A 25,359-nucleotide genomic window follows, 5' to 3' on the forward strand; every position below is an offset into this window, starting at 1 on the left:
AGACCCCAGACAGAGCTCTTGAGGGCCCCAAGGCGGGGGTGACAGCCGGGGCCACAGTGGCCGAGGGATGTGGTGGCTCAGACGCTAATTAAAACACCACTTGAGAATGGTTGCGCATGGGGACATTTCACAACAAACTCCAGGGTCTGGCTTCTCCTGAGCAGCTGCAAGTTCTGGTTGTGCACCTGCCTAGCCTGGGCTTCTTTAGGCGGGGCGTGGACTCTGCTTGTCCATCCCTACCTCTCCCTGCAGCCACCTGCATTGCCCTTCGCAGCTCTGTGCATCCAAGGGTCCAGGGCTCAGCTGGTCCTGGCCTAACCAAACAGCCAGGGCAGGAACCCCCTCCACGCCTCCCCAGCAGCCACACACCGTGCCCTCCTCCCTCACCAGGCAGCTCAATTATCACCAGGCAGCCCTGAGTTTCAGAAGCTTTTGCGGTGGCCGCACTGTTGCCTGTGCCTTCTCCCCCTCATTGGTCCTAGGTGCGCCCTCCCCAGTGGTTGTCACTGGAAGGAACCTGTTATTCTGGAATCTGGCAGCCCCACTGCACAGAAAACAGCTCACAAGTAGGTCCCAAGCTGCCATCTCAGGACGGCCAGCCGGCAAGGCTGGCCTCTGGCTGGTGCCTGGGGCTTTGGATTTGGGAAGGCTCTGCCATTTTTGGATGAGAGGGGCTCCCTGCACCTGAACTGTTGGTGCAAACAGTAGGGGTTTGCCAGGCAGTGGGTGCCCCTGTGATCAGCCCCCACATCGTCCCGTGAGGCTCCTCTGGGAGGGAGCCCTGGAAACTGCATCTGGTCTCCCCCTGACCCCACTCCATGTGTCTTTTCCCTTTGCTGACTTTGCTGTATAAGCAAAGTTTGTCAGTATTGCAGCTCTTGCTGCGATAAGTCACAGCCCTGAGTATAATTCCAGGCTGAGCCCTGTGGGTCCAACCTGGGTGGCCTTGGGGCTCTGACAGCTCCCATATGAGGAGGTGACACCCCCACCATGTTCCCAACTGAGCCAGGGATGTCTCTCTTTACGCCTTCGGGAAACTGCCTGGGCCATCTCTCTTAGGACCGACTTTCCTTCTCTGCACCAGACTGGCCTGCACAGTCCCTGCCCTGAACCTATCCCTCCATGGCCTTCTCCCGGCCCCAGTCACAGCACAGCCCTGCCCAGGGAGTCACCGGGGGACACACCACACCCCTGTCCTGAGCGGGTCCTCTCAGCAGTGCCTGCCACACCCACCCTCTGTTTTGGGAGCACTGACTTGTCCAGCACCCAACCTCCCAGTACTCACGGAGTCCACTGCTCGTCCGAAATGTAGCAGAACATGAGGCGCCGCACGTGGTAGGGCAGCCAGCAGACCACAAAGGCGATGACCACTGCACCTGAGGCACAGAGACGTGGGCTCAGAGACAGGACATGGGCTCAGAGAGGGAGAGTCGTGGGCTTGGGGAGGGAGACACAGGCTCAGAGACAGGACACAGGCTCAGAAAGGGAGAGACATGGGCTCAGGGAGGTAGACACTGGCTCAGAGACAGAAACATGGCCTCAGAGACAGAGAGATAACGGCCTCAGATAAAGAGACACATGGCCTGAGGGAGGTGCAAGGAGACATCCCATGTTCATGGATTGGAAGGCTTGATATTGTTACGGTATCAGTACCACCCAAAGCCCTCTACAGATTCAATCCCTATCAAATTTTAAGAATGCTTTTTGCAGAAATAGAAAAATCTATCCTACAATTCATATGAAATCTCAAAGGATCCTGGGCAGCCAAAACAATCTTGTAAGAAAATAAAGTTGGAGGTCTTACACTTCTTGATTTCAAAACTTACTACAAAGTTACAGGGTTGTGCTGGCTTAAGGATAGACAAAAAGACCAAGGGAATACACTAGAAATCCCAGAAACGAACCCTCACCTTTATGGTCAAGTGATCTTCAACAAGACCATTCAGTGGGGGAAGGACAGTCTATTCAACAAAGGGTGTTAGGAAAACGGGACATCCACTTATATGAAGGTGGATCCTTCCCTCACACCATATACAACAATGGACTTGAAGTGGATTAAAGACCTGAACATAAGAACTAAAACCACAAAACTCCTGGGAGAAAACATAATGACTTGACAACATTGAGTTTGGCAATGATTTCTTGGGTATGACACCAAAAGCACAGGTCACAAAAGAAAAAAGTAGATAAATTGAACAACATAAACACTAAATTTCTGTGTATCAAAGGATGCCATCGGGAGAGTGGAAGTCGGCACATAGAAAGGGAGAAAATATTTGCAAATCACATCTGATAATGAGTTAACCTCAAGAGTATAACTCTTAAAACTCAACATGAAAACAAACAATCCAATTCAAAAATGGGCAAAGGACTCAGATATTTCTCCAAAGAAGATACAAATGGTCAACAAGCACATGAAAGATGTTATTAATCATTAATCATAAATCACTGGAGAAATGCAAATCTAAACCACAATGAGATGCCACCTCAAATCTATTAGGATGGCTGCCATTAAAACAACAGGCACACGCCAGGCCCAGGACACACCTCGGAGGTCCGCAAGCCAGCAGTCCTGAGCTGGGGCTGGTCCTCAGGGTTTCGACAGAATGGGCATTGCCCTGCTGTGTGGGCCACACCTTGGGCTTCACCAGCCCTGAGAGCTCTGTGTCCAAAGCTCTGGCTGGTTCCCATGAGCAGGGAAGGCTGAGCCCAGAGCCAGGCTCCCTTAGGGTCATATACTTGGCTGTGGGCCTCTCCTGTGACTGGCCACATCTTCGAACAAGCCCTGAAAATGGGCCAGCACCAGGGAGGAGCTCAAGCCAAATGCTTCAGGCAAACCAAACTGAAGACCTGGGTCTCAGGCATGGAAGGGCTTCATTCTCTCCTATTCCCATCACACTCTCCAAGTCCTGCTTGGAGAATGTGAACAAGGGAGGGAGGGAGGGATGGAATGAGGGAGGGAGGGATGGAATGAGGGAGGAAGGGATGGAATGAGGGAGGGAGGGATGAAAGGAGGGAGGCAGAGAGGGATGGCTGGCTGGAGGGAGGGAGGAAGGGAGGGAGGGAGAGGTAGAGGAGTGAATGGAGAGAGGGAGAGAGGGATGGTTGGATGGAGGGAGAGATGAAGGGAGGAGGGAGGGGTAGATGGATGGAGGGAAGGAAGGATGGATGGATGGAGGGAAGGAAGGATGGATGGATAGAGGGAAGGAAGGATGGATGGATAGATGGAGGGATGGAGTGCAGGGGGGAGCTGGCACCCTTGGGTCTTGGCCTGATAGCTCCATCCCTATGTCTTTAAACCTTGCCCAGGCTTGGGGTGGTTCAGTGCTCGCCGCCTTTGCTGGCCCTGGCCTGCCTCCCACCCCTGGAGGGCCCAGAGGTTACGTACGTAGAACGCGCACGCCGTGCCGCAGGGCCTGGACCCTTCCGGGCTCGATGGCCATGCTGAATGTGCTGTGCTCGCCCCTAACCGTGCACACCTGGCCCTGCTCGGCCGCCTGGCGTACCATGACGGTCAGCTTGTTGGCGATGATGGTGTTCAGGACCGAGATGACCACCATGGGGAATATGAAGGACATAAAGGTGTTGACCTGCAGAGAGGAAGGGGGAGGCCGTCAGAGCCAGCAGCGGGACCCATGCACCCCCACCTGGGATGCCTGCCGTGCTGGCTGGGGTGTCAGGCCTGCTAGGTGCGAGGCCCTCAATCAACACAAGTTCAGGAGGTCCGGCCCTATCCCAGCTGCCCGGAAGACACAGCCACCCCAGCCGCTGTTCCAAGCTGGCCCTCAGCCTGCCCCCGACCCTGCCTCGGACTGGGAAGAAGTTCGCAGACTCCCCCACCTTCATGGGCCCCTCCTGAGGGTCCCACTTGTACACAGCAAGGAACACAAACACTGGGGTGTCCCGGCTGTGGCAAAGGTCCTGGGCTCTTGGTTCCCAGGTCTGGACACGTTGTATTTATGGCTGAGGCCCGCAAGCACGTGGCTGCCCCCTCCGAGGCCCGTCTTGTGGGACAGCCAAGCTCTGGCCTTGCAGCTGTGTGCAGACGGTTCTCTTAGGTCCTGACAGCTCACACTAATAGAAGCCCCTTCCTCTCGCCCACCCCAGCTACCTCTCAGGGCATTGAAAGGTACAGGGCCCCTGTTATTAGCACCTGGAGCCCCTGCTCCCCAACTCTAGCTTCCACATCAACCCACAAGGCTGGGTCATCACAGCTACTCGGCACCTGATCCGAGTCCTGGACAGGCTAGAGGTCCTGCCCAAAGACTCCAGCGCAGGAGGGGCTGCGCCTGGATCTGAGCCTGGCCTGAGCTGAGTCCCGCTCCTTCTGCGACTCCTGGCTGAGACGTGACTCTGCAGGCACCGGCAGCGTGGCCGTGGCTTCCCCAGATGGGGCAGTGGCTCAGCCTCCTCCTCAACCAGAGCTGCTGCCCAGAGGCCCAGCCTCCTCCTCAACCAGAGCTGCTGCCCAGAGGCCCAGCCTCCTCCTCAACCAGAGCTGCTGCTCAGAACAGGAAGGGGATGCGTTTGTGGACGCGCAGCAGGAGAACCCGCCAGGACGGCCACGGCCCAGCTTCCAGTGGAGAAACCGGCACCCCTCCCCAGGCAGTGGAATAACAGCCATCAATGGCTTTAAAACCTTCCTTGGCCTTGGATTCTTTGTAAGATGCTCTTCTCTGCAAGCCAGATCTTGGTGCCTTTGGCTTCCGCACTTGCGGGTTCGATCTTGTGCCAGAGACGGAGGCTGCCCCCTCTCTGCCAAGCTGCCTGGGATCCTCATGCTGAATTTCTGATTCCAAGAAGCTTTTGGGTATCTTGGAGAAGTGGCGTGTACTGGCTCTGCGGCCCGTGGCTGTGATTTCGGTAGAAAGTTCGGGAGTATCTGCCGTGGGATTCCCTGGGCTGGGCTGCAGGGGCCACCTCCCTCCCGACCTCCTCCCACCAGGGAGGGCAGAGCCGTGTGGCCTCAACAGTCCAAGTCAGGACGGTCCCAGTGAAGACAATCCTCACCGTGTCCTGCTAGTGAAGGCGGCGGTGGCCATGGGACAGGGCAGCCACTGAGAGGTGCCGGGTCGTGGGAATGTCAGTGGGTTTTCTCCCTGGCCCCCTCTGGGCACTGGCTGAGGCACCTCTGAAGGTCCTTCCTGCTCCCACTGAAGCTCCCGGCTCCGCTCAGAAGCACTCAGAGGCCTTCAGGGAGGAGGCAGTCTGAGTTCACCCTCCTGTTCCATTTCAGCAGAGTTCTGCTAACAGATCAGAAGACATGCACAGAGAGGGGGCACTCAAACCCCCGGGAGGCAGCGTCCTGCACCTGCCAGCCCCGCGTCCCTCGCTCCTGCCACCTGTGTGGGCTCCTGACAGCCACTGCCACTGCTGCTGACCCTGGCTGGACGACGGGTCTCTTCTGCCCTCCCCTGCATGGGTGTCTGGATCTGAGGCTGCCCCACGTCCCTCATTTCTGCTGCTCTGGCTGAAGTCCACCTTCTGCAGGACAACAAGGTGCTGGTGGGACTGGGGGCAGGTAAAAACTCCCTCTTCCCACTCGGGCTGCTGGGAGCGGGGACGGGGGATGGCCAGGCCCAGCCTCAGGAGACAAACCAATTCCCTGTGAGTCACTGCAATCCGGGGATAGTTTAAACAGCACCAATGTATCCAACACAGATTTTAAATGTCAAAACATTTAAAATACCAACCTCACCGACACGGGCGGCAAAAATAGCTACCTCTGGGGGCCGGTGGTAGCTGCCCCGGGGCCGGTGGTCTGGTCCCGACCCCCTGGCTGCCCCTGTGGAAGGATCCTGCAGTTTCCAGAGGGAGGGAGCAGAGGCTGCCACAGGGCCGTGTGTGGGGACAGAGGCAGGGCAGCCCCGCCTTGCAGAGGGAGTGTGGCCCTCCCCCGCCTCCCCCACCTGCCCACCCTGGAGACTGAAGCTCAGTAGGATTGGGGGGTGAGGAGAATGCACCCTGACTCCCGGGGCCAGCCTTCTCTTCCCAGACGCACAGCTGGAAGCAGGGCTTTGGCTCATGGTGTCCTTTCCTGTAATCTCTCCCACTCTGGGTAAGGAGCTGCCCCCACCTCCACGACAAGCAAAGGGAGCACGTCCGTCCGTGAGCAGCACGGGGCTCGGAGGAAAGGCTGCGATGCTGCCGGGGTGAGGGAAGGACTGAGCAGGCGCAAGGACAGGCCCCTTCCTGGACAGACAGAAGGACCCGTTGAGATCACCTCTGTACATCCAGTCCCCATAAAACACGAGAGCTATGTGCATAGACACACGGACTCTACAATTCAAGTGGGAAATAGTCTCAGAATGGCCAGGAAGGCTCTTGAAAGGCAGCGTGGCAGGTCGCTAAGACAAGGGAGCCTCAGCCTTGCCAGCCACTGGGATGTACCTGAGTGTCACTGAGAGTGACCTTAATGAGGGGAATTCGGCATTGACTGTGCCAGATCAGACAGAAGCTCCGTCTGTGATGGAGACAGCATCCAGATCATCGGGGAGAAGACTGGCCACCCAGGCATGGTGCTGGACAGCTGATGGCCTGGACCACAGCCTCCTTCCCCTGGGGAGCCGTGCACCCTCCATCCAGCTGGCATGTGGCCCAGACCTGGCCAATCAACACATCCCAACAGGCCTAGGTGGACCCTCATTGGACAGGTCAGCCAAAGATTTGCACCAATCACATTTGTCTGATGAGGGCCGGCCCCAGGCCTTTGTTAGACACCAGCTTTGCCTGGGCTCACTGAGCGGGAAATGCATCTGTGGCCATCGGTGCCGTTTTCCTACCTTTTAGGGAAGACCTGCCTAAGAATGGAGCCAGCACCGGTGGAACAGAGCACTCCAGGACGTCGTTTGTGCTCTTGGATCAAGCGGTGCCTGTTGGACTTTCAGTGTGTCTTGAGCGAAATAAATATTCCTTTTTTTAAGGGATAAGACAATTTGACTTAGTTCCTGGAGCTTGTACCGTAACTCATAGAGATCTTACACCAAAAAAATTCCAGATGGTGAGAAGATTGAAAAGATTAAAACCTAAAACCAAAAACCTTCATGGAAGTTTTAAATTTAAATATATGTATTTTTAACCTTTTCCCACAGCTTTATTGAGGGATAATTGACAAATAAAAATTGTATCTATTGGCCAGGTACCATGGTTCATTCCTGGAATCTCAGTATTTTGGGAGGCTGAGGCAGGAAGATCCCTTGAGGCCAGGAGTTTCAGACCAGTCTGGGCAACATAGTGAGACCCCATCTCTACAAAAACTAAAAAGTCATCCAGGCATGGTGACATATGTCTATAGTGCCAGCTACTTGGGAGGCTGAGATGGGAGGAGTGCTTGAGCCCAGGAGTTTGAGGCTACAGTGAGCTATGACTGTGTCACTGCACTCCAGCCTCGGTGACAGAGCGAGACGCCCATCTCAAAAAATTTGTATCTATTTACTGTGTACGATGTGATGTTTTGATCTATGGATAATTGTGAAGTGATCACCACCATCAAGCTAATGAACACATCCATCACCTCACATAGTGACCCCCTTTTATTGTAGCGAGAACACAAGATTTATTCTAGGAAATTTTGAGTGTGCGATGCAGTATTGTTAACTCTGGTCCTCATGCCATACCTCAAAGCTCCAGAACTTACTCGCCTTATACCTGAAACTTTGCAGCCCCTGATCGTCCTCTCCCCGTTCCTCATTCCCCTCCCCCAGCACTCAGTGCTCTGCTCTCTGTTTTCACGAGTTTGGCTTTTTCAGATTCCACACATAAGCGAGATCACACAGTATTTGTCTTTCTGCGCCTGGCTTATTTCACTTAGCGTAATGTCCCCAGGTTTATTGAGGTTACTGCAAATGACAAGATCTGCTTGTTTTTCAAGACGGAGCAGCACGCAGCTGTGTATCCGCACCACGCTTTCTCGATCCGATCCGTGGGTCTGTCGAGGGACACTTGGGGTGATTCCGTATCTTGGCTATTGTGAACAGTGCCGCAGTGGACATGGGCTTGCAGGGATCTTTTCAAGATCCAGATTCCACTTCCTTTGCATAAACACCCAGAAGCAGGATTGCTGGATCCTATGGTGGTTCCATCTTTAATTTTTTTGGGAGTCCCCATACTGTTTTCCGTAACAGCTGTACCCGTTTCATACATTCCCACCAACAGTGCACCAGGATTCCCTTTTTGCCACGTTGTCCCCACCACTAGTTATCTGCCTGCTTTTTGATGGTCGCCATCCTAACAGGTGTACGGGGGTAGCTCACCGTGGTTTTGATTTGCAGTTTCCTGATGACTAGTGGTGGTGTGTTGAGCACCTTTCATAAACCCATTGGCCATATGTAGCTCTTCTTTGGAAAAATGTCTACTCAGGTCCCTTTTCCATTTTTAAATTGCTTATTTTTCTCCCATTTTGTAGACTGCCTTTTCATTTTGTTGTTTCTTCTGCTGTGCCGAGACTTTTCAATTTAATGTAGTCTCATTTACGTTGTTTTTGTTGCCTGTGTTTTTGCTGTCATAAAAAAATCATTGCCAAGACCAATGTCAAGAAGCTTTTCTTCTATATTTTCTCCTAGCAGTGTTACAGTTTCAGGTTTTATGTTTAGATCTTTAATCCACTTTAAGCTGATTTTTTTTTTTTTTGCATGGTGTGAGATAAGGGTGCAATTTCATTCTTTTGCATGGGGATATCCAGTTTTCCCATCACTGAGGAAACTGCTTTTCCCCACCGTGTATTGGTGCCCTTGTGTCTAAGTCCATTTTATGTTGCTTATAACAGAAGACCTGAAACTGGGTAATTTATAAAGAAAAGGCATGTATTTATCATGGTTATGGAGGCTGGGAAGTCCTAGGCCCAAGGGATGCAACTGATGAGAGCCTTCTCGCTGGGGGGGACTCTTGGAAAAGTTCCGCCGTGGCGTGGGGCATCATGTGCAGAGGGGGCTGAGCGTGCTAGCCCAGGTCTCTCTTCCTCGTCTCATAAAGCCACCAGCTCCCCTTGTGTGATTGCCCCTTAATCCATTAACTTATTTATTTATGAATGGATTAATCCATTCATGAGGGCTGAATCCTCACAGATCCCATCACCTCTGAAAGGCTCTACCTCTCAATCCTGTCACACTGGGGATGAAGTTTTAATATGAGTTTTGGAGGGGACATTCAAACCATAGCACCTTGTCAAAGATTATTTGACTGTATAAAAGTGGGTTTATTTCTGGGCTCTCTGTTCTGTTCCATGGATCTATGTGGGGTTAGTACCATGCTGTTTTGATTACTATAGCTTTGTAATATAAAAAGAAATTAGGAAGTGTGATGCCTTCAGTTTTGTTCTTTCTTAATATTGCTTTGACTATTTGAGCTCTTTTGTGGTTAAATATGAATCCTAGGATTTTTTTTTCTATTTTGCATAAAATGTCATTGAAATTTTGATAGGGATTACACTGAATCTGTAGATCACTTTGGATAGTACAAAAATTTTAACACTATTAATTCTTGCAAACCATGAACATGAGATATCTTTCCATTTATTTGTGTCAATTTCTTTCATCATGTTACATTCAGTGTACAGGTCTTTTACTTCCTTGGTTAAATTTACTCTTTTTGATGTTATTATAAATGGGATTGTTTTCTTGCTTTTTTTTTTGTTGTTGTTGTTTTTTTGAGACAGATTCTCATTCTTGTTGCCTAGGCTGGAGTGCAATGGCACCATTTTGGCTCACTGCAACCTCCGCCTCTCAGGTCCAAGCAATTCTGCTGCCTCAGCCTCCCAAGTAGCTGGGATTATAGGCATGTGCCACCATGCCCAGCTAGTTCTGTATTTTTAATAGAGACTGGGTTTTGCCATGTTGGCCAGGCTGGTTTCGAACCCCTGACCTCAGGTGATCCACCTGCCTTGGCCTCCCAAACTGCTGAGATTATAGGTGTGAGCCACTGTGCCCAGCTCTCTTGATTTCTTTTTGGGATAATTCATTGTTAGTATATAGAGACACAACTCATTTTCATATGTCAATTTTTTATCCTGCAACTTTATTCAATGTGTTTATTAGTTCTAACAGCTTTTTTTTTTTTTGGTGGAGTCTTTAGGGTTTTCTATACATAAGTTCATGTCATCTGCAGAGAAAATTTTACTTCTTCCTTTCTGATGTGAATGCCTTTTACTGCTTTGCCTTGCTTAATGACTCTGGCTAGACCTTCCAGGACCATGTTGAGTAGAGCATCCTTGCTTTGCCTGACCTTAGAGAAAAAGCTTTCTACTTCTTACCACTGAGTGTGGTGTTAGCTGTGGGTCTGTCATATGTGGTCTTTACACTGAGTGTGGTGTTAGCTGCGGGTCATACGTGGCCTTTACACTGAGTGTGGTATTAGCTATGGGTCTGTCATACGTGGCCTTTACACTGAGTGTGGCGTTAGCTGTGGGTCTGTCATACGTGGTATTTACACTGAGTGTGGTGTTAGCTGTGGGTCTGTCACACATGGCCTTTATTGTGTAGCATGCCTTCAATACCCAGTTTGTTGAGTGTTTTTATCATGAAAGGATGCTGAGTTTTGTCAAATGCTTTTTCTGTATCAAATGAGATGATCGAATGGCTCTTGTCCTTCATTCCGTTCATATGGTGAATCACGTTTACTGATTCGCGTGTGCTGAACCATGTTTGCATCCCAGGGATAAATCCCACCTGCTCATGAAGGATGATCCTTTCAACATGGTGTTGAATGCAGTTTGCTAGTATTTTGTTGAGAATTTTTGCCTCTTGGTTCTTTTCTCATAGCGTCATTCTCTGGCTTTGGTGTCAGGACAATGCTGACCTTGTAAGATGAGTTAGAAAGTGTTCCTTCCTCTTCACATTTTCAGAATTGTATAAGGACTGGCGTCAATTCTTTTTTAAATGTTTGTAGCATCCATCAGCGAAGCAACCTGGTCCTGCCCTGGGGTTTTCTTTTTTGGGACGTTTTTGATATAACTGATTCAGTCTCCTTATTTGTTATTGGTCCTTTCAGATTTTCCATTTCTTCATGTTTGACTCTAGGAAGCTTGTGAGTTTCTTTACATTCTAGGAATGTATCCATTTCTTCCAGGCTGTCCAGCTGGTTTGTATAAAATTGTTCACAGTTTATTATGATCCTTTTGATTTCTGTGGCATCTCGTAAAGTCTCTTCTTTCACTTCTGATTTTAGCTATGTCTTCTCCCTTTTCTCTTGGTTAGTCTAGCTTCCCTCCACCTTTCTCCCTTCCTCCTTCTGTCCCCTCCCACAAACATCACTGCTTTGGAGAAGGCATAGGAGCCCCTCCCATCAGGGGTCTTGGATCCTGGGGAGGAGAGACCACTGACAGAACCACCTGCAGTAACTTCAGGGCCAATAAGAGCTACAGACACAGCGATGCTTGTGGCAGCCTGGCTGCGGTAGTGCTGGGGGTTCCGGGAAGGCCTCTGCTCAGAGGCGACTTCACATCTCTGACCTGATGGCACCCACGAGCCTGCAGGGACCCTGAGCACTCCCGGCAGACGGTCCTTTAAACTCAAGGACCTGAGAACTCAGGGGGTGAGAACTGAACAGGAAGCAGACGGCCAGGCTGGGGTAGCGTGGGGCCTGGTGGCGACCCCCCAGGCGGCAGCCTGGACCTTCCTCCTGGCTGACCCCTTCTCTGACCCCTGCTAGGTCCGGCCCCCGTCCCTGCCCAGGCTGAGCATCTACCTCTCTAGGCGTCTCAGCCCTGGCCACCTAGGGTGGCCTCGAGGGACTTTGTCTAGTGGACTCAAGCAGCTTGAAGGTCATGCAGGGCCGGCCAGAAGACGCCTCAGCGCCACTGACGCCACAGCACCCTGGGGCCTTTCTGTTTGTCTCTAAAGAGAGCAGGGAGTCACCTGGCCCAGCCCCATGAATATTCCGGGGGACGCGTGGTGGCCGTGACTCCCAGACCACCTGGCTTTGCAATTCCAAGCAGCAGGGGAGGGTCGTGGCCGACATCAGGGAAGCCCTGGGGACGGCTGTCCAGTCCCAGCGGGGTCCGTGCCACAGCTGGATTTGGAGGTGACACAGGACACGTGTCTCTGTCTCTCTTTGGATCTTTCTCCTGGGATGTCTCTGCTCTTCGGTGACTCTGTCTCCTTGTGTGTTTTCCTTCCTGTCTCTATGCCTCTGCGGTGTCTCTCTGCGAATCTCTGTGTGTCTCTGTGTCTCTGTCTCTGTGTCTCTGTCTCTGTGTCTCTGTCTCTGTGTCTCTGTGTGTTCTCCTGTGTCTCTGTCTCCTGTGTCTCTGTCTCCTGTGTCTCTGTCTCCTGTGTCTCTGTCTCCGTGTGTCTCTGTCTCCTGTGTCTCTGTCTCCTGTGTCTCTGTCTCCGTGTCTCTGTCTCTGTGTCTCTGTCTCCTGTGTCTCTGTCTCCGTGTCTCTGTCTCCTGTGTCTCTGTGTGTTCTCCTGTGTCTCTGTCTCCGTGTCTCTGTCTCCTGTGTCTCTGTCTCCTGTGTCTCTGTCTCCGTGTGTCTCTGTCTCCGTGTCTCTGTCTCCGTGTGTCTCTGTCTCCTGTGTCTCTGTCTCCTGTGTCTCTGTCTCCTGTGTCTCTGTCTCCGTGTCTCTGTCTCCCGTGTGTCTCTGTCTCCTGTGTCTCTGTCTCCTGTGTCTCTGTCTCTGTGTCTCTGTCTCCTGTGTCTCTGTCTCTGTGTCTCTGTCTCTGTGTCTCTGTCTCCTGTGTCTCTGTCTCCGTGTCTCTGTCTCCTGTGTCTCTGTGTGTTCTCCTGTGTCTCTGTCTCCTGTGTCTCTGTCTCCTGTGTCTCTGTCTCCGTGTCTCTGTCTCCGTGTCTCTGTCTCCTGTGTCTCTGTCTCCGTGTCTCTGTCTCCTGTGTCTCTGTGTGTTCTCCTGTGTCTCTGTCTCCTGTGTCTCTGTCTCCTGTGTCTCTGTCTCCGTGTCTCTGTCTCCTGTGTCTCTGTCTCCGTGTCTCTGTCTCCGTGTCTCTGTCTCCTGTGTCTCTGCGAATCTCTGTGTGTTCTCCTGTGTCTCTGTCTCCTGTGTCTCTGTCTCCTGTGTCTCTGTCTCCTGTGTCTCTGTCTCCTGTGTCTCTGTCTCCTGTGTCTCTGTCTCCTGTGTCTCTGTCTCTGTGTCTCTGTCTCCGTGTCTCTGTCTCTGTGTCTCTGTCTCCTGTGTCTCTGTCTCCGTGTCTCTGTCTCCTGTGTCTCTGTCTCCTGTGTCTCTGTCTCCTGTGTCTCTGTCTCCTGTGTCTCTGTCTCTGTGTCTCTGTCTCTGTGTCTCTGTCTCCTGTGTCTCTGTCTCCTGTGTCTCTGTCTCCTGTGTCTCTGTGTCTCTGTCTCTGTGTCTCTGTCTCTGTGTCTCTGTCTCTGTGTCTCTGTCTCCGTGTGTCTCTGTCTCTGTGTCTCTGTCTCCTGTGTCTCTGTCTCTGTGTCTCTGTCTCTGTGTCTCTGTCTCTGTGTCTCTGTCTCTGTGTCTCTGTCTCCTGTGTCTCTGTCTCCGTGTCTCTGTCTCCGTGTCTCTGTCTCCGTGTCTCTGTCTCTGTGTCTCTGTCTCCTGTGTCTCTGTCTCTGTGTCTCTGTCTCCTGTGTCTCTGTCTCCTGTGTCTCTGTCTCGTGTGTCTCTGTCTCCGTGTCTCTGTCTCCTGTGTCTCTGTCTCCTGTGTCTCTGTCTCCTGTGTCTCTGTCTCCTGTGTCTCTGTCTCCGTGTGTCTCTGTCTCCTGTGTCTCTGTCTCCTGTGTCTCTGTCTCCTGTGTCTCTGTCTCCTGTGTCTCTGTCTCCTGTGTCTCTGTCTCCTGTGTCTCTGTCTCTGTGTCTCTGTCTCCTGTGTCTCTGTCTCCGTGTCTCTGTCTCCTGTGTCTCTGTGTCTCTCCTGTGTCTCTGTCTCTGTGTCTCTGTCTCCTGTGTCTCTGTCTCCTGTGTCTCTGTCTCCTGTGTCTCTGTCTCCTGTGTCTCTGTCTCCGTGTCTCTGTCTCCTGTGTCTCTGTCTCCTGTGTCTCTGTGTGTTCTCCTGTGTCTCTGTCTCCGTGTCTCTGTCTCCTGTGTCTCTGTCTCCTGTGTCTCTGTCTCCTGTGTCTCTGTCTCCTGTGTCTCTGTCTCCGTGTCTCTGTCTCCGTGTCTCTGTCTCCTGTGTCTCTGTCTCTGTGTCTCTGTGTCTCTGTCTCCTGTGTCTCTGTCTCCTGTGTCTCTGTGTGTTCTCCTGTGTCTCTGTCTCCTGTGTCTCTGTCTCCTGTGTCTCTGTCTCTGTGTCTCTGTCTCTGTGTCTCTGTCTCCGTGTCTCTGTCTCTGTGTCTCTGTCTCCTGTGTCTCTGTCTCCTGTGTCTCTGTCTCCGTGTCTCTGTCTCTGTGTCTCTGTCTCCTGTGTCTCTGTCTCCTGTGTCTCTGTCTCCTGTGTCTCTGTCTCCGTGTCTCTGTCTCCTGTGTCTCTGTCTCCTGTGTCTCTGTCTCCTGTGTCTCTGTCTCCTGTGTCTCTGTGTGTCTCCTGTGTCTCTGTCTCCTGTGTCTCTGTCTCCTGTGTCTCTGTCTCCTGTGTCTCTGTCTCCTGTGTCTCTGTCTCCTGTGTCTCTGTCTCCGTGTCTCTGTCTCCTGTGTCTCTGTCTCCTGTGTCTCTGTGTCTCTGTCTCTGTGTCTCTGTCTCTGTGTCTCTGTGTGTTCTCCTGTGTCTCTGTCTCCTGTGTCTCTGTCTCTGTGTCTCTGTCTCCTGTGTCTCTGTCTCCTGTGTCTCTGTCTCCTGTGTCTCTGTCTCCTGTGTCTCTGTCTCCTGTGTCTCTGTCTCCTGTGTCTCTGTCTCCTGTGTCTCTGTCTCCTGTGTCTCTGTCTCTGTGTCTCTGTCTCCTGTGTCTCTGTCTCTGTGTCTCTGTCTCCGTGTCTCTGTCTCCTGTGTCTCTGTCTGTGTCTCTGTCTCCTGTGTCTCTGTCTCCGTGTCTCTGTCTCCTGTGTCTCTGTCTCCTGTGTCTCTGTCTCTGTGTCTCTGTCTCTGTGTCTCTGTCTCCTGTGTCTCTGTCTCCTGTGTCTCTGTCTCCTGTGTCTCTGTCTCCTGTGTCTCTGTCTCCTGTGTCTCTGTCTCCGTGTCTCTGTCTCCGTGTGTCTCTGTCTCCTGTGTCTCTGTCTCCTGTGTCTCTGTCTCTGTGTCTCTGTCTCCTGTGTCTCTGTCTCTGTGTCTCTGTCTCCGTGTCTCTGTCTCCTGTGTCTCTGTCTCCGTGTCTCTGTCTCCTGTGTCTCTGTCTCCGTGTGTTCTCCTGTGTCTCTGTCTCCTGTGTCTCTGTCTCCTGTGTCTCTGTCTCCTGTGTCTCTGTCTCCTGTGTCTCTGTCTCCTGTGTCTCTGTCTCCTGTGTCTCTGTCTCCTCTGTCTCTGTGTCTCTGTGTCTCTGTCTCCTGTGTCTCTGTCTCCTGTGTCTCTGTCTCTGTGTCTCTGTCTCTGTGTCTCTGTCTCCGTGTGTCTCTGTCTCCGTGTCTCTGTCTCCTGTGTCTCTGTCTCCTGTGTCTCTGTCTCCTGTGTCTCTGTCTCTGTGTCTCTCCTGTGTCTCTGTCTCCTGTGTCTCTGTCTCCTGTGTCTCTGTCTCCTGTGTCTCTGTCTCCTGTGTCTCTGTCTCTGTGTCTCTGTCTCCTGTGTCTCTCTGTCTCCTGTGTCTCTGTCTCTGTGTCTCTGTCTCCTGTGTCTCTGTCTCCGTGTCTCTGTCTCCTGTGTCTCTGTCTCCGTGTCTCTGTCTCCTGTGTCTCTGTCTCCGTGTCTCTGTCTCCGTGTGTCTCTGTCTCCTGTGTCTCTGTCTCCTGTGTCTCTGTCTCTGTGTCTCTGTCTCCTGTGTCTCTGTGTGTCTCTGTCTCCGTGTCTCTGTCTCCTGTGTCTCTGTCTCCTGTGTCTCTGTCTCCTGTGTCTCTGTCTCCGTGTGTCTCTGTCTCTGTGTCTCTGTCTCCTGTGTCTCTGTCTCTGTGTCTCTGTCTCTGTGTCTCTGTCTCTGTGTCTCTGTCTCTGTGTCTCTGTCTCCGTGTCTCTGTCTCTGTGTCTCTGTCTCTGTGTCTCTGTCTCTGTGTCTCTGTCTCCTGTGTCTCTGTCTCCTGTGTCTCTGTCTCCGTGTCTCTGTCTCCGTGTGTCTCCGTGTCTCTGTCTCCTGTGTCTCTGTCTCCTGTGTCTCTGTCTCCTGTGTCTCTGTCTCCGTGTGTCTCTGTCTCCTGTGTCTCTGTCTCCTGTGTCTCTGTCTCCTGTGTCTCTGTCTCCTGTGTCTCTGTCTCCTGTGTCTCTGTCTCCTGTGTCTCTGTCTCCGTGTGTCTCTGTCTGTGTCTCTGTCTCCTGTGTCTCTGTCTCCTGTGTCTCTGTCTCCTGTGTCTCTGTCTCCTGTGTCTCTGTCTCCTGTGTCTCTGTCTCCTGTGTCTCTGTCTCTGTGTCTCTGTCTCTGTGTCTCTGTCTCCTGTGTCTCTGTCTCCGTGTCTCTGTCTCCGTGTCTCTGTCTCCGTGTCTCTGTCTCCGTGTCTCTGTCTCCTGTGTCTCTGTCCTGTGTCTCTCTGTGTCTCTGTCTCCTGTGTCTCTGTCTCCTGTGTCTCTGTCTCCTGTGTCTCTGTCTCTGTGTCTCTGTCTCCTGTGTCTCTGTCTCCTGTGTCTCTGTCTCCTGTGTCTCCGTGTCTCTGTCTCCTGTGTCTCTGTCTCCTGTGTCTCTGTCTCCTGTGTCTCTGTCTCCTGTGTCTCTGTCTCCTGTGTCTCTGTCTCTGTGTCTCTGTCTCCTGTGTCTCTGTCTCCGTGTCTCTGTCTCCGTGTCTCTGTCTCCTGTGTCTCTGCTCCTGTCTCTGTCTCTGTTTCTCCTGTGTCTCTGTCTCCTGTGTCTCTGTCTCCTGTGTCTCTGTCTCTGTGTCTCTGTGTCCTGTGTCTCTGTCTGTGTGTCTCTGTCTCCTGTGTCTCTGTCTCCTGTGTCTCTGTCTCCTGTGTCTCTGTCTCCTGTGTCTCTGTCTCCTGTGTCTCTGTCTCCTGTGTCTCTGTCTCTCTGTGTCTCTGTCTCCTGTGTGTGTCTCTGTCTCTGTCTGTGTCTCTGTCTCCTGTGTCTCTGTCTCCTGTGTCTCTGTCTCCTGTGTCTCTGTCTCCTGTGTCTCTGTCTCCTGTGTCTCTGTCTCCGTGTCTCTGTCTCCTGTGTCTCTGTCTCCTGTGTCTCTGTCTCCGTGTCTCTGTCTCCTGTCTCCTGTGTTCTGTCTCCTGTGTCTGTGTCTCTGTGTGTCTCTGTCTCCTGTGTCTCTGTCTCCTGTGTCTCTGTCTCTGTGTCTCTGTCTCCTGTGTCTCTGTCTCCTGTGTGTCTCTGTCTCCTGTGTCTCTGTCTCCTGTGTCTCTGTCTCCTGTGTCTCTGTCTCCTGTGTCTCTGTCTCCTGTGTCTCTGTCTCCTGTGTCTCTGTCTCCTGTGTCTCTGTCTCCTGTGTCTCTGTCTCCTGTGTCTCTGTCTCCGTGTCTCTGTCTCCTGTGTCTCTGTCTCTGTGTCTCTGTCTCCTGTGTCTCTGTCTCCTGTGTCTCTGTCTCCTGTGTCTCTGTCTCCTGTGTCTCTGTCTCTGTGTCTCTGTCTCCTGTGTCTCTGTCTCCTGTGTCTCTGTCTCCTGTGTCTCTGTCTCTGTGTCTCTGTCTCCTGTGTCTCTGTCTCCTGTGTCTCTGTCTCCGTGTGTCTCTGTCTCCGTGTCTCTGTCTCTGTGTCTCTGTCTCCTGTGTCTCTGTCTCCTGTGTCTCTGTCTCTGTGTCTCTGTCTCCTGTGTCTCTGTCTCCGTGTCTCTGTCTCCTGTGTCTCTGTCTCCGTGTCTCTGTCTCCTGTGTCTCTGTCTCCTGTGTCTCTGTCTCTGTGTCTCTGTCTCCTGTGTCTCTGTCTCTGTGTCTCTGTCTCCGTGTGTCTCTGTCTCCTGTGTCTCTGTCTCCTGTGTCTCTGTCTCCTGTGTCTCTGTCTCCTGTGTCTCTGTCTCCGTGTCTCTGTCTCCTGTGTCTCTGTCTCTCTCTGTGTGTTCTCCTGTGTCTCTGTCTCCTGTGTCTCTGTCTCCGTGTCTCTGTCTCCTGTGTCTCTGCGAATCTCTGTGTCTGTGTCTCCTGTGTCTCTGTCTCTGTGTCTCTGTCTCCGTGTCTCTGTCTCTGTGTCTCTCTGCGAATCTCTGTGTGTTCTCCTGTGTCTCTCTGTCTCCTGTGTCTCTGTCTCCGTGTCTCTGTCTCCTGTGTCTCTGTCTCCTGTGTCTCTGTCTCCTGTGTCTCTGTCTCCTGTGTCTCTGTCTCCGTGTCTCTGTCTCCGTGTCTGTGTCTCCGTGTCTGTGTCTCCGTGTCTCTGTCGTGTGTCTCTGTCTCCTGTGTCTCTGTCTCCTGTGTCTCTGTCTCCTGTGTCTCTGTCTCCTGTGTCTCTGTCTCCTGTGTCTCTGTCTCCTGTGTCTCTGTCTCCGTGTCTCTGTCTCCTGTGTCTGTGTCTCCGTGTCTCTGTCTCCTGTGTCTCTGTCTCCGTGTCTCTGTCTCCTGTGTCTCTGTCTCCTGTGTCTCTGTCTCTGTGTCTCTGTCTCTGTGTCTCTGTCTCCTGTGTCTCTGTCTCCTGTGTCTCTGTCTCCTGTGTCTCTGTCTCTGTGTCTGTCTCCTGTGTCTCTGTCTCTGTGTCTCTGTCTCTGTGTCTCTGTCTCCGTGTGTCTCTGTCTCCTGTGTCTCTGTCTCTGTGTCTCTGTCTCCTGTGTCTCTGTCTCCGTGTGTCTCTGTCTCCGTGTCTCTGTCTCCTGTGTCTCTGCGAATCTCTGTGTGTCTCTGTCTCTGTGTCTCTGTCTCCTGTGTCTCTGTCTCCTGTGTCTCTGTCTCTGTGTCTCTGTCTCCTGTGTCTCTGTCTCCTGTGTCTCTGTCTCCTGTGTCTCTGTCTCCGTGTCTCTGTCTCTGTGTCTCTGTCTCCTGTGTCTCTGTCTCTGTGTCTCTGTCTCCTGTGTCTCTGTCTCTGTGTCTCTGTCTCCTGTGTCTCTGTCTCCTGTGTCTCTGTCTCCTGTGTCTCTGTCTCCTGTGTCTCTGTCTCTGTGTCTCTGTCTCCTGTGTCTCTGTCTCCTGTGTCTCTGTCTCTGTCTCTGTCTCCTGTGTCTCTGTCTCCTGTGTCTCTGTCTCCTGTGTCTCTGTCTCCTGTGTCTCTGTCTCCGTGTCTCTGTCTCCTGTGTCTCTGTCTCTGTGTCTCCTGTGTCTCTGTCTCCTGTGTCTCTGTGTGTTCTCCTGTGTCTCTGTCTCCTGTGTCTCTGTCTCTGTGTCTCTGTCTCCGTGTCTCTGTCTCCTGTGTCTCTGCTCTCTGTGTGTGTCTCCTGTGTCTCTGTCTCCTGTGTCTCTGTCTCCGTGTCTCTGTCTCCGTGTCTCTGTCTCCTGTGTCTCTGTCTGTGTCTCTGTCTCTGTGTCTCTGTCTCCTGTGTCTCTGTGTCTGTGTCTCCTGTGTCTCTGTCTCCGTGTGTCTCTGTCTCCTGTGTCTCTGTCTCTGTGTCTCTGTCTCTGTGTCTCTGTCTCCTGTGTCTCTGTCTCTGTGTCTCTGTCTCCTGTGTCTCTGTCTCCTGTGTCTCTGTCTCCGTGTCTCTGTCTCTGTGTCTCTGTCTCCGTGTGTCTCTGTCTCCTGTGTCTCTGTCTCCTGTGTCTCTGTCTCTGTGTCTCTGTCTCCTGTGTCTCTGCGAATCTCTGTGTGTTCTCCTGTGTCTCTGTCTCCTGTGTCTCTGTCTCCTGTGTCTCTGTCTCCGTGTCTCTGTCTCCTGTGTCTGTGTCTCCTGTGTCTCTGTCTCCTGTGTCTCTGTCTCCGTGTCTCTGTCTCCTGTGTCTCTGTCTCTCTGTGTCTCCTGTGTCTCTGTCTCCTGTGTCTCTGTCTCCTGTGTCTCTGTCTCCTGTGTCTCTGTCTCCTGTGTCTCTGTCTCCGTGTCTCTGTCTCCTGTGTCTCTGTCTCCTGTGTCTCTGTCTCCTGTGTCTCTGTCTCCTGTGTCTCTGTCTCCTGTGTCTCTGTCTCCTGTGTCTCTGTCTCCGTGTCTCTGTCTCCTGTGTCTCTGTCTGTGTCTCTGTCTCTGTGTCTCTGTCTCCGTGTCTCTGTCTCCTGTGTCTCTGCGAATCTCTGTGTCTCTGTCTCCTGTGTCTCTGTCTCCTGTGTCTCTGTCTCTGTGTCTCTGTCTCCTGTGTCTCTGTCTCCTGTGTCTCTGTCTCCGTGTCTCTGTCTCCGTGTCTCTGTCTCCGTGTCTGTGTCTCCTGTGTCTCTGTCTCCGTGTCTCTGTCTCTGTGTCTCTGTCTCCTGTGTCTCTGTCTCCTGTGTCTCTGTCTCCGTGTCTCTGTCTCCTGTGTCTCTGTCTCCTGTGTCTCTGTCTCTGTGTCTCTGTCTCTGTGTCTGTCTCCTGTGTCTCTGTCTCCTGTGTCTCTGTCTCCTGTGTCTCTGTCTCCTGTGTCTCTGTCTCCTGTGTCTCTGTCTCCGTGTCTCTGTCTCCTGTGTCTCTGTCTCCTGTGTCTCTGTCTCCTGTGTCTCTGTCTCCTGTGTCTCTGTCTCCTGTGTCTCTGTCTCCGTGTGTCTCTGTCTCCGTGTGTCTCTGTCTCCTGTGTCTCTGTCTCCTGTGTCTCTGTCTCCTGTGTCTCTGTGTGTTCTCCTGTGTCTCTGTCTCCTGTGTCTCTGTCTCCTGTGTCTCTGTCTCCTGTGTCTCTGTCTCCGTGTCTCTGTCTCCTGTGTCTCTGCGAATCTCTGTGTGTTCTCCTGTGTCTCTGTCTCCTGTGTCTCTGTCTCCTGTGTCTCTGTCTCCTGTGTCTCTGTCTCCTGTGTCTCTGTCTCCTGTGTCTCTGTGTCTCTGTCTCCTGTGTCTCTGTCTCCTGTGTCTCTGTCTCCTGTGTCTCTGTCTCTGTGTCTCTCTCTGTCTCCTGTGTCTCTGTCTCCTGTGTCTCTGTCTCCTGTGTCTGTGTCTCCTGTGTCTCTGTCTCCTGTGTCTCTGTCTCCTGTGTCTCTATCTCTGTGTCTCTGTCTCTGTGTCTCTGTCTCCTGTGTCTCTGTCTCCTGTGTCTCTGTCTCCGTGTGTCTCTGTCTCCGTGTGTCTCTGTCTCCTGTGTCTCTGTCTCTGTGTCTCTGTCTCCTGTGTCTCTGTCTCCTGTGTCTCTGTCTCCTGTGTCTCTGTCTCTGTGTCTCTGTCTCCTGTGTCTCTGTCTCCTGTGTCTCTGTCTCCTGTGTCTCTGTCTCCGTGTCTCTGTCTCCTGTGTCTCTGTCTCCGTGTCTCTGTCTCCTGTGTCTCTGTCTCCTGTGTCTCTGTCTCCTGTGTCTCTGTCTCTGTGTCTCTGTCTCCTGTGTCTCTGTCTCCTGTGTCTCTGTCTCCTGTGTCTCTGTCTCTGTGTCTCTGTCTCTGTGTCTCTGTGTCTCTGTCTCCTGTGTCTCTGTCTCCGTGTCTCTGTCTCCTGTGTCTCTGTCTCCTGTGTCTCTGTCTCCGTGTCTCTGTCTCCGTGTGTCTCTGTCTCCTGTGTCTCTGTCTCCGTGTCTCTGTCTCCTGTGTCTCTGTCTCCGTGTCTCTGTCTCCGTGTCTCTGTCTCCTGTGTCTCTGTCTCCGTGTCTCTGTCTCCTGTGTCTCTGTCTCCGTGTCTCTGTCTCCTGTGTCTCTGTGTGTTCTCCTGTGTCTCTGTCTCCGTGTCTCTGTCTCCTGTGTCTCTGCGAATCTCTGTGTGTTCTCCTGTGTCTCTGTCTCCTGTGTCTCTGTCTCCGTGTCTCTGTCTCCGTGTCTCTGTCTCCTGTGTCTCTGTCTCCGTGTCTCTGTCTCCGTGTCTGTGTCTCCGTGTCTGTGTCTCCGTGTCTCTGTCTCCGTGTCTCTGTCTCCTGTGTCTCTGTCTCTCTGTGTCTCTGTCTCCGTGTCTCTGTCTCCTGTGTCTCTGTCTGTGTCGTGTCTCTGTCTCCGTGTCTCTGTCTCCGTGTCTCTGTCTCCTGTGTCTCTGTCTCTGTGTCTCTGTCTCTGTGTCTCTGTCTCCGTGTCTCTGTCTCCTGTGTCTCTGTCTCCGTGTCTCTGTCTCCGTGTCTCTGTCTCCTGTGTCTCTGTCTCCGTGTCTCTGTCTCCTGTGTCTCTGTCTCCGTGTCTCTGTCTCCGTGTCTCTGTCTCCTGTGTCTCTGTCTCCTGTGTCTCTGTCTCTGTGTCTCTGTTCTCCTGTGTGTCTCTCTGAGTCTGTTTTCCTGCATCTGTTTATCTCGGTTGTATCTTATCTGTGTCTCTGTCTCTCTCTCTGTTTTCTTGTGTCTCTGTCTCTCTGTCTCTGTGTGTCTCTCTGTCTCTCTGTGTCTCTGTTTTCTTGTGTCTCTGTGTCTCTGTCTCTGTGTCTCTGTGTCTCTCTGTGTGTCTGTGTCTCTGTCTCTGTGTCTGTTTTCCTCTGTGTGTCTCTGTCTCTGTGTGTCTCTGTGTCTCTGTGTCTCTCTGTGTGTCTCTGTATCTCTGTCTCTGTGTCTCTCTGTGTCTCTGTGTCTGTTTTCCTCTCTGTCTCTGTGTCTCTCTGTCTCTCTGTGTCTCTGTTTCTTGTGTCTCTGTGTCTCTCTGTGTGTCTCTGTGTCTCTGTGTCTCTCTGTGTCCTCTGTGTCTCTGTCTCTCTGTGTCTGTTTTTCTCTGTGTGTGTATCTCTGTCTCTGTGTGTCTCTGTCTCTGTGTCTCTGTGTCTCTCTGTGTGTCTCTGTATCTCTGTCTCTGTGTCTCTCTGTGTCTCTGTGTCTGTTTTCCTCTCTGTCTCTGTGTCTCTCTGTGTCTCTGTTTTCTTGTGTCTCTGTTTCTCTGTCTCTGTGTCTCTCTGTGTGTCTCTGTGTCTCTGTGTCTCTGTTTTCTCTGTCTCTGTGTCTCTCTGTGTCTCTGTGTCTCTGTTTTCTCTGTGTGTCTGTGTCTCTGTCTCTGTGTGTCTCTGTCTCTCTGTGTCTCTGTTTTCCTCTGTGTGTCTGTGTCTCTGTCTCTGTGTCTCTCTGTGTCTCTCTGTATCTCTGTCTCTGTGTGTCTCTGTCTCTGTGTCTCTGTTTTCCTCTGTGTGTGTCTCTGTGTCTCTGTCTCTGTGTCTCTCTGTGTCTCTGTATCTCTGTCTCTGTGTGTCTCTGTCTCTGTGTCTCTGTTTTCCTCTGTGTGTCTGTGTGTCTCTGTCTCTGTGTCTCTCTGTGTCTCTGTCTCTCTGTCTCTCTGTGTGTCTCTGTGTCTCTGTGTCTCTGTTTTCCTCTGTGTGTCTGTGTCTCTGTCTCTGTGTCTCTCTGTGTCTCTGTATCTCTGTCTCTGTGTGTCTCTGTCTCTGTGTCTCTGTTTTCCTCTGTGTGTCTGTGTCTCTGTCTCTGTGTCTCTCTGTGTCTCTGTATCTCTGTCTCTGTGTGTCTCTGTCTCTGTGTCTCTGTTTTCCTCCGTGTCTCTGTGTCTCTGTCTCTGTGTCTATCTCTGTGTCTCTGTTTTCCTCTGTGTCTCTGTGTCTCTGTCTCTGTGTCTCTGTTTTCCTCTGTGTGTCTGTGTCTCTGTCTCTGTGTCTCTCTGTGTCTCTGTTTTCCTCCGTGTCTCTGTGTCTCTGTCTCTGTGTCTCTCTGTATCTCTGTGTCTCTGTTTTCCTCCGTGTGTCTGTGTCTCTGTCTCTGTGTCTCTGGTTTCCTCTCTGTCTCTGTGTCGCCGTCTGTCTGGGTCTCCCTCTGAGTCTGGTGTGGGTACCAGCACCCTCAGGTGGCAGGAACTGGCTGGGCCACCCACCTCGGAGCTGGCTGGGCAGCTGGGCTCTGGGCTGTGGGCCTCAGTGGCTGGGTCTGAGGTTTTGGGGGTGATTGTTTCAGAGCAGAAGGTCGTGGTGGGAGACAGGGGTGTCTGCTGTGACAGCCGTGGTGGTCTGGAGGTGGGGCTGCCTCCATGGGAATCTCATTCGTGCTTCGGGCAGTATCCTCTGCTGTGTGCACCCCTCAGCGGCCATCCCCTGCCTCCTGGCCCTGTCTGGGTCTGGGGGATGGCGTTTGAGTGGCTGGTAGGGCCTCAAGTCTTTGGGAGGCAGCCGAGTGCCTGGGGTTTGGTGCCAGGAAGGGTGGCCTGGCTTGCTCCCTGGCCAGCTGTGAGCTCGGCAGGTCCTCCTGGGCTCCATTTCTTTTTTCTTTTCTTTCTTTCTTTCTTTTTTTTTTTTGTGTGTGAGACCGAGCTTTGCTCTTGTTGCCCAGGCTGGAGAGCAGTGGCGCAATCTCGGCTCATCGCAACCTCCACCTCCCAGGTTCAAGCAATTCTCCTGCCTCAGCCTTCCTAAGTAGCTGGGATTACAGGCACGCGCCACCATGCCCAGCTAATTTTTTATTTTTTATTTATTTTTAGTTTTTTTTGAGACGGAGTCTTGCTTTGTCACCCAGGCTGGAGTGCAGTGGTGCGATCTCAGCTCACTGCAAGCTCCACCTCCTGGGTTCACGCCATTCTCCTGCCTCAGCCTCCCGAGTAGCTGGAACTACAGGTGCCCAGCTGCCACACCCGGCTAATTTTTTTGTATTTTTAGTAGAGACGGGTTTCACCACGTTAGCCAGGATGGTCTCGATCTCCTGACCTCATGATCCGCCCACCTCAGCCTCCCAAAGTGCTGGGATTACAGGCGTGAGCCACCGCGCCCGGCCCCTCAGCATCATTTCTAGAAGAGTGAGCCCAGAGGTGCTGCCTCAGTTCCCGGAGCACTGACTGTGCTCCCTTGGGTGTAGAAAAGGGAGCAAATTGGGGGGCACAGGGCTGTGACTCGGGAGGCTGGGATGGGACACGCTGGGGCGACGGCTGGTGGGGCCAGGCCTATGGGAGGGACAGCCTGGCCTCTGCCCCCGTGCGTTTGTAATTTTGTTGAGGAGGAGGGAGGTTGAGTGAAAGGTTAGACAATGAAACAGCAGGTGTGTTAGGGGGATCTGGGTGAGGTTGCAGCCTCTGGGTGGTTGGTCTGAGCTTGGCCGTGGAGACCAGGTGGGGAGTGGGAGGGGAGCACACGGTATGCCTGTCCACGGGTGAGGGCACAGCCAGCCAGCAGGAGGGTGCCCCCGACACAGGCTCCAGACAGCCGGCCTCAGCCCCTCAACCTCAGGCAGGGTGTTCTCACCTCACTCTTCGAGAGCAATTGCTTGTTTTGTATTCTGCCTTTCTCTCTAATTAATCCCATCATGTTTAGATCAAGAGACAGCCCCAGACTGGCCCACTGCTTCCCGGCTCCATGGCCAGCCTGTGCTGAGTGGGAAGGTGCAAAACACTTTTGCTTTGCAGAACCCAGAGGCTTTGTAAGACGGCTGCAGAAGCTGTAAGGCGGGTGGGAGGGGAGGCTCCTGTCCACACCCTCCCAAGGTGGTGACCGCTGGGGTGGCCTTGCTGGGCTGGCAGGGGATCGCCCCCTCCCTGAGCGGATGACCAGCCCCAGCAGGGCCCGGGCTCAGGGACGGTCTCTTCTAACCTCCCAGACAGACTCCAGGTGGAGAGGCCCCCGCTGGACCCAGCAAACACTGACTTGGGAGCAACCCTCAGGGTTCTCAT

The 25,359-nt window shown here is 52.7% G+C and overlaps 2 protein-coding genes across 2 annotated transcripts in view; both read right to left on the bottom strand.

The window, feature by feature from the left end:
• Positions 1-25,359, bottom strand: part of OGFR (opioid growth factor receptor) — a 431,648-nt gene that overhangs the window by 55,246 nt on the left and 351,043 nt on the right. The gene's annotated exons all lie outside the window — the stretch shown is intronic.
• Positions 1-25,359, bottom strand: part of NTSR1 (neurotensin receptor 1) — a 65,822-nt gene that overhangs the window by 2,785 nt on the left and 37,678 nt on the right. The window contains exons 2-3 of the mRNA XM_050745097.1: positions 3,389-3,590; positions 1,286-1,376 (exon numbers count right to left, since the gene is read on the bottom strand). Of these exons, the coding sequence (XP_050601054.1) occupies positions 1,286-1,376; positions 3,389-3,590 (293 nt within the window). The remainder of the gene's footprint in view (positions 1-1,285; positions 1,377-3,388; positions 3,591-25,359) is intronic.

This window comes from Macaca thibetana, chromosome 10 (genome assembly GCF_024542745.1).
Source record: "Macaca thibetana thibetana isolate TM-01 chromosome 10, ASM2454274v1, whole genome shotgun sequence".
Lineage (NCBI taxonomy): Eukaryota > Metazoa > Chordata > Mammalia > Primates > Cercopithecidae > Macaca > Macaca thibetana.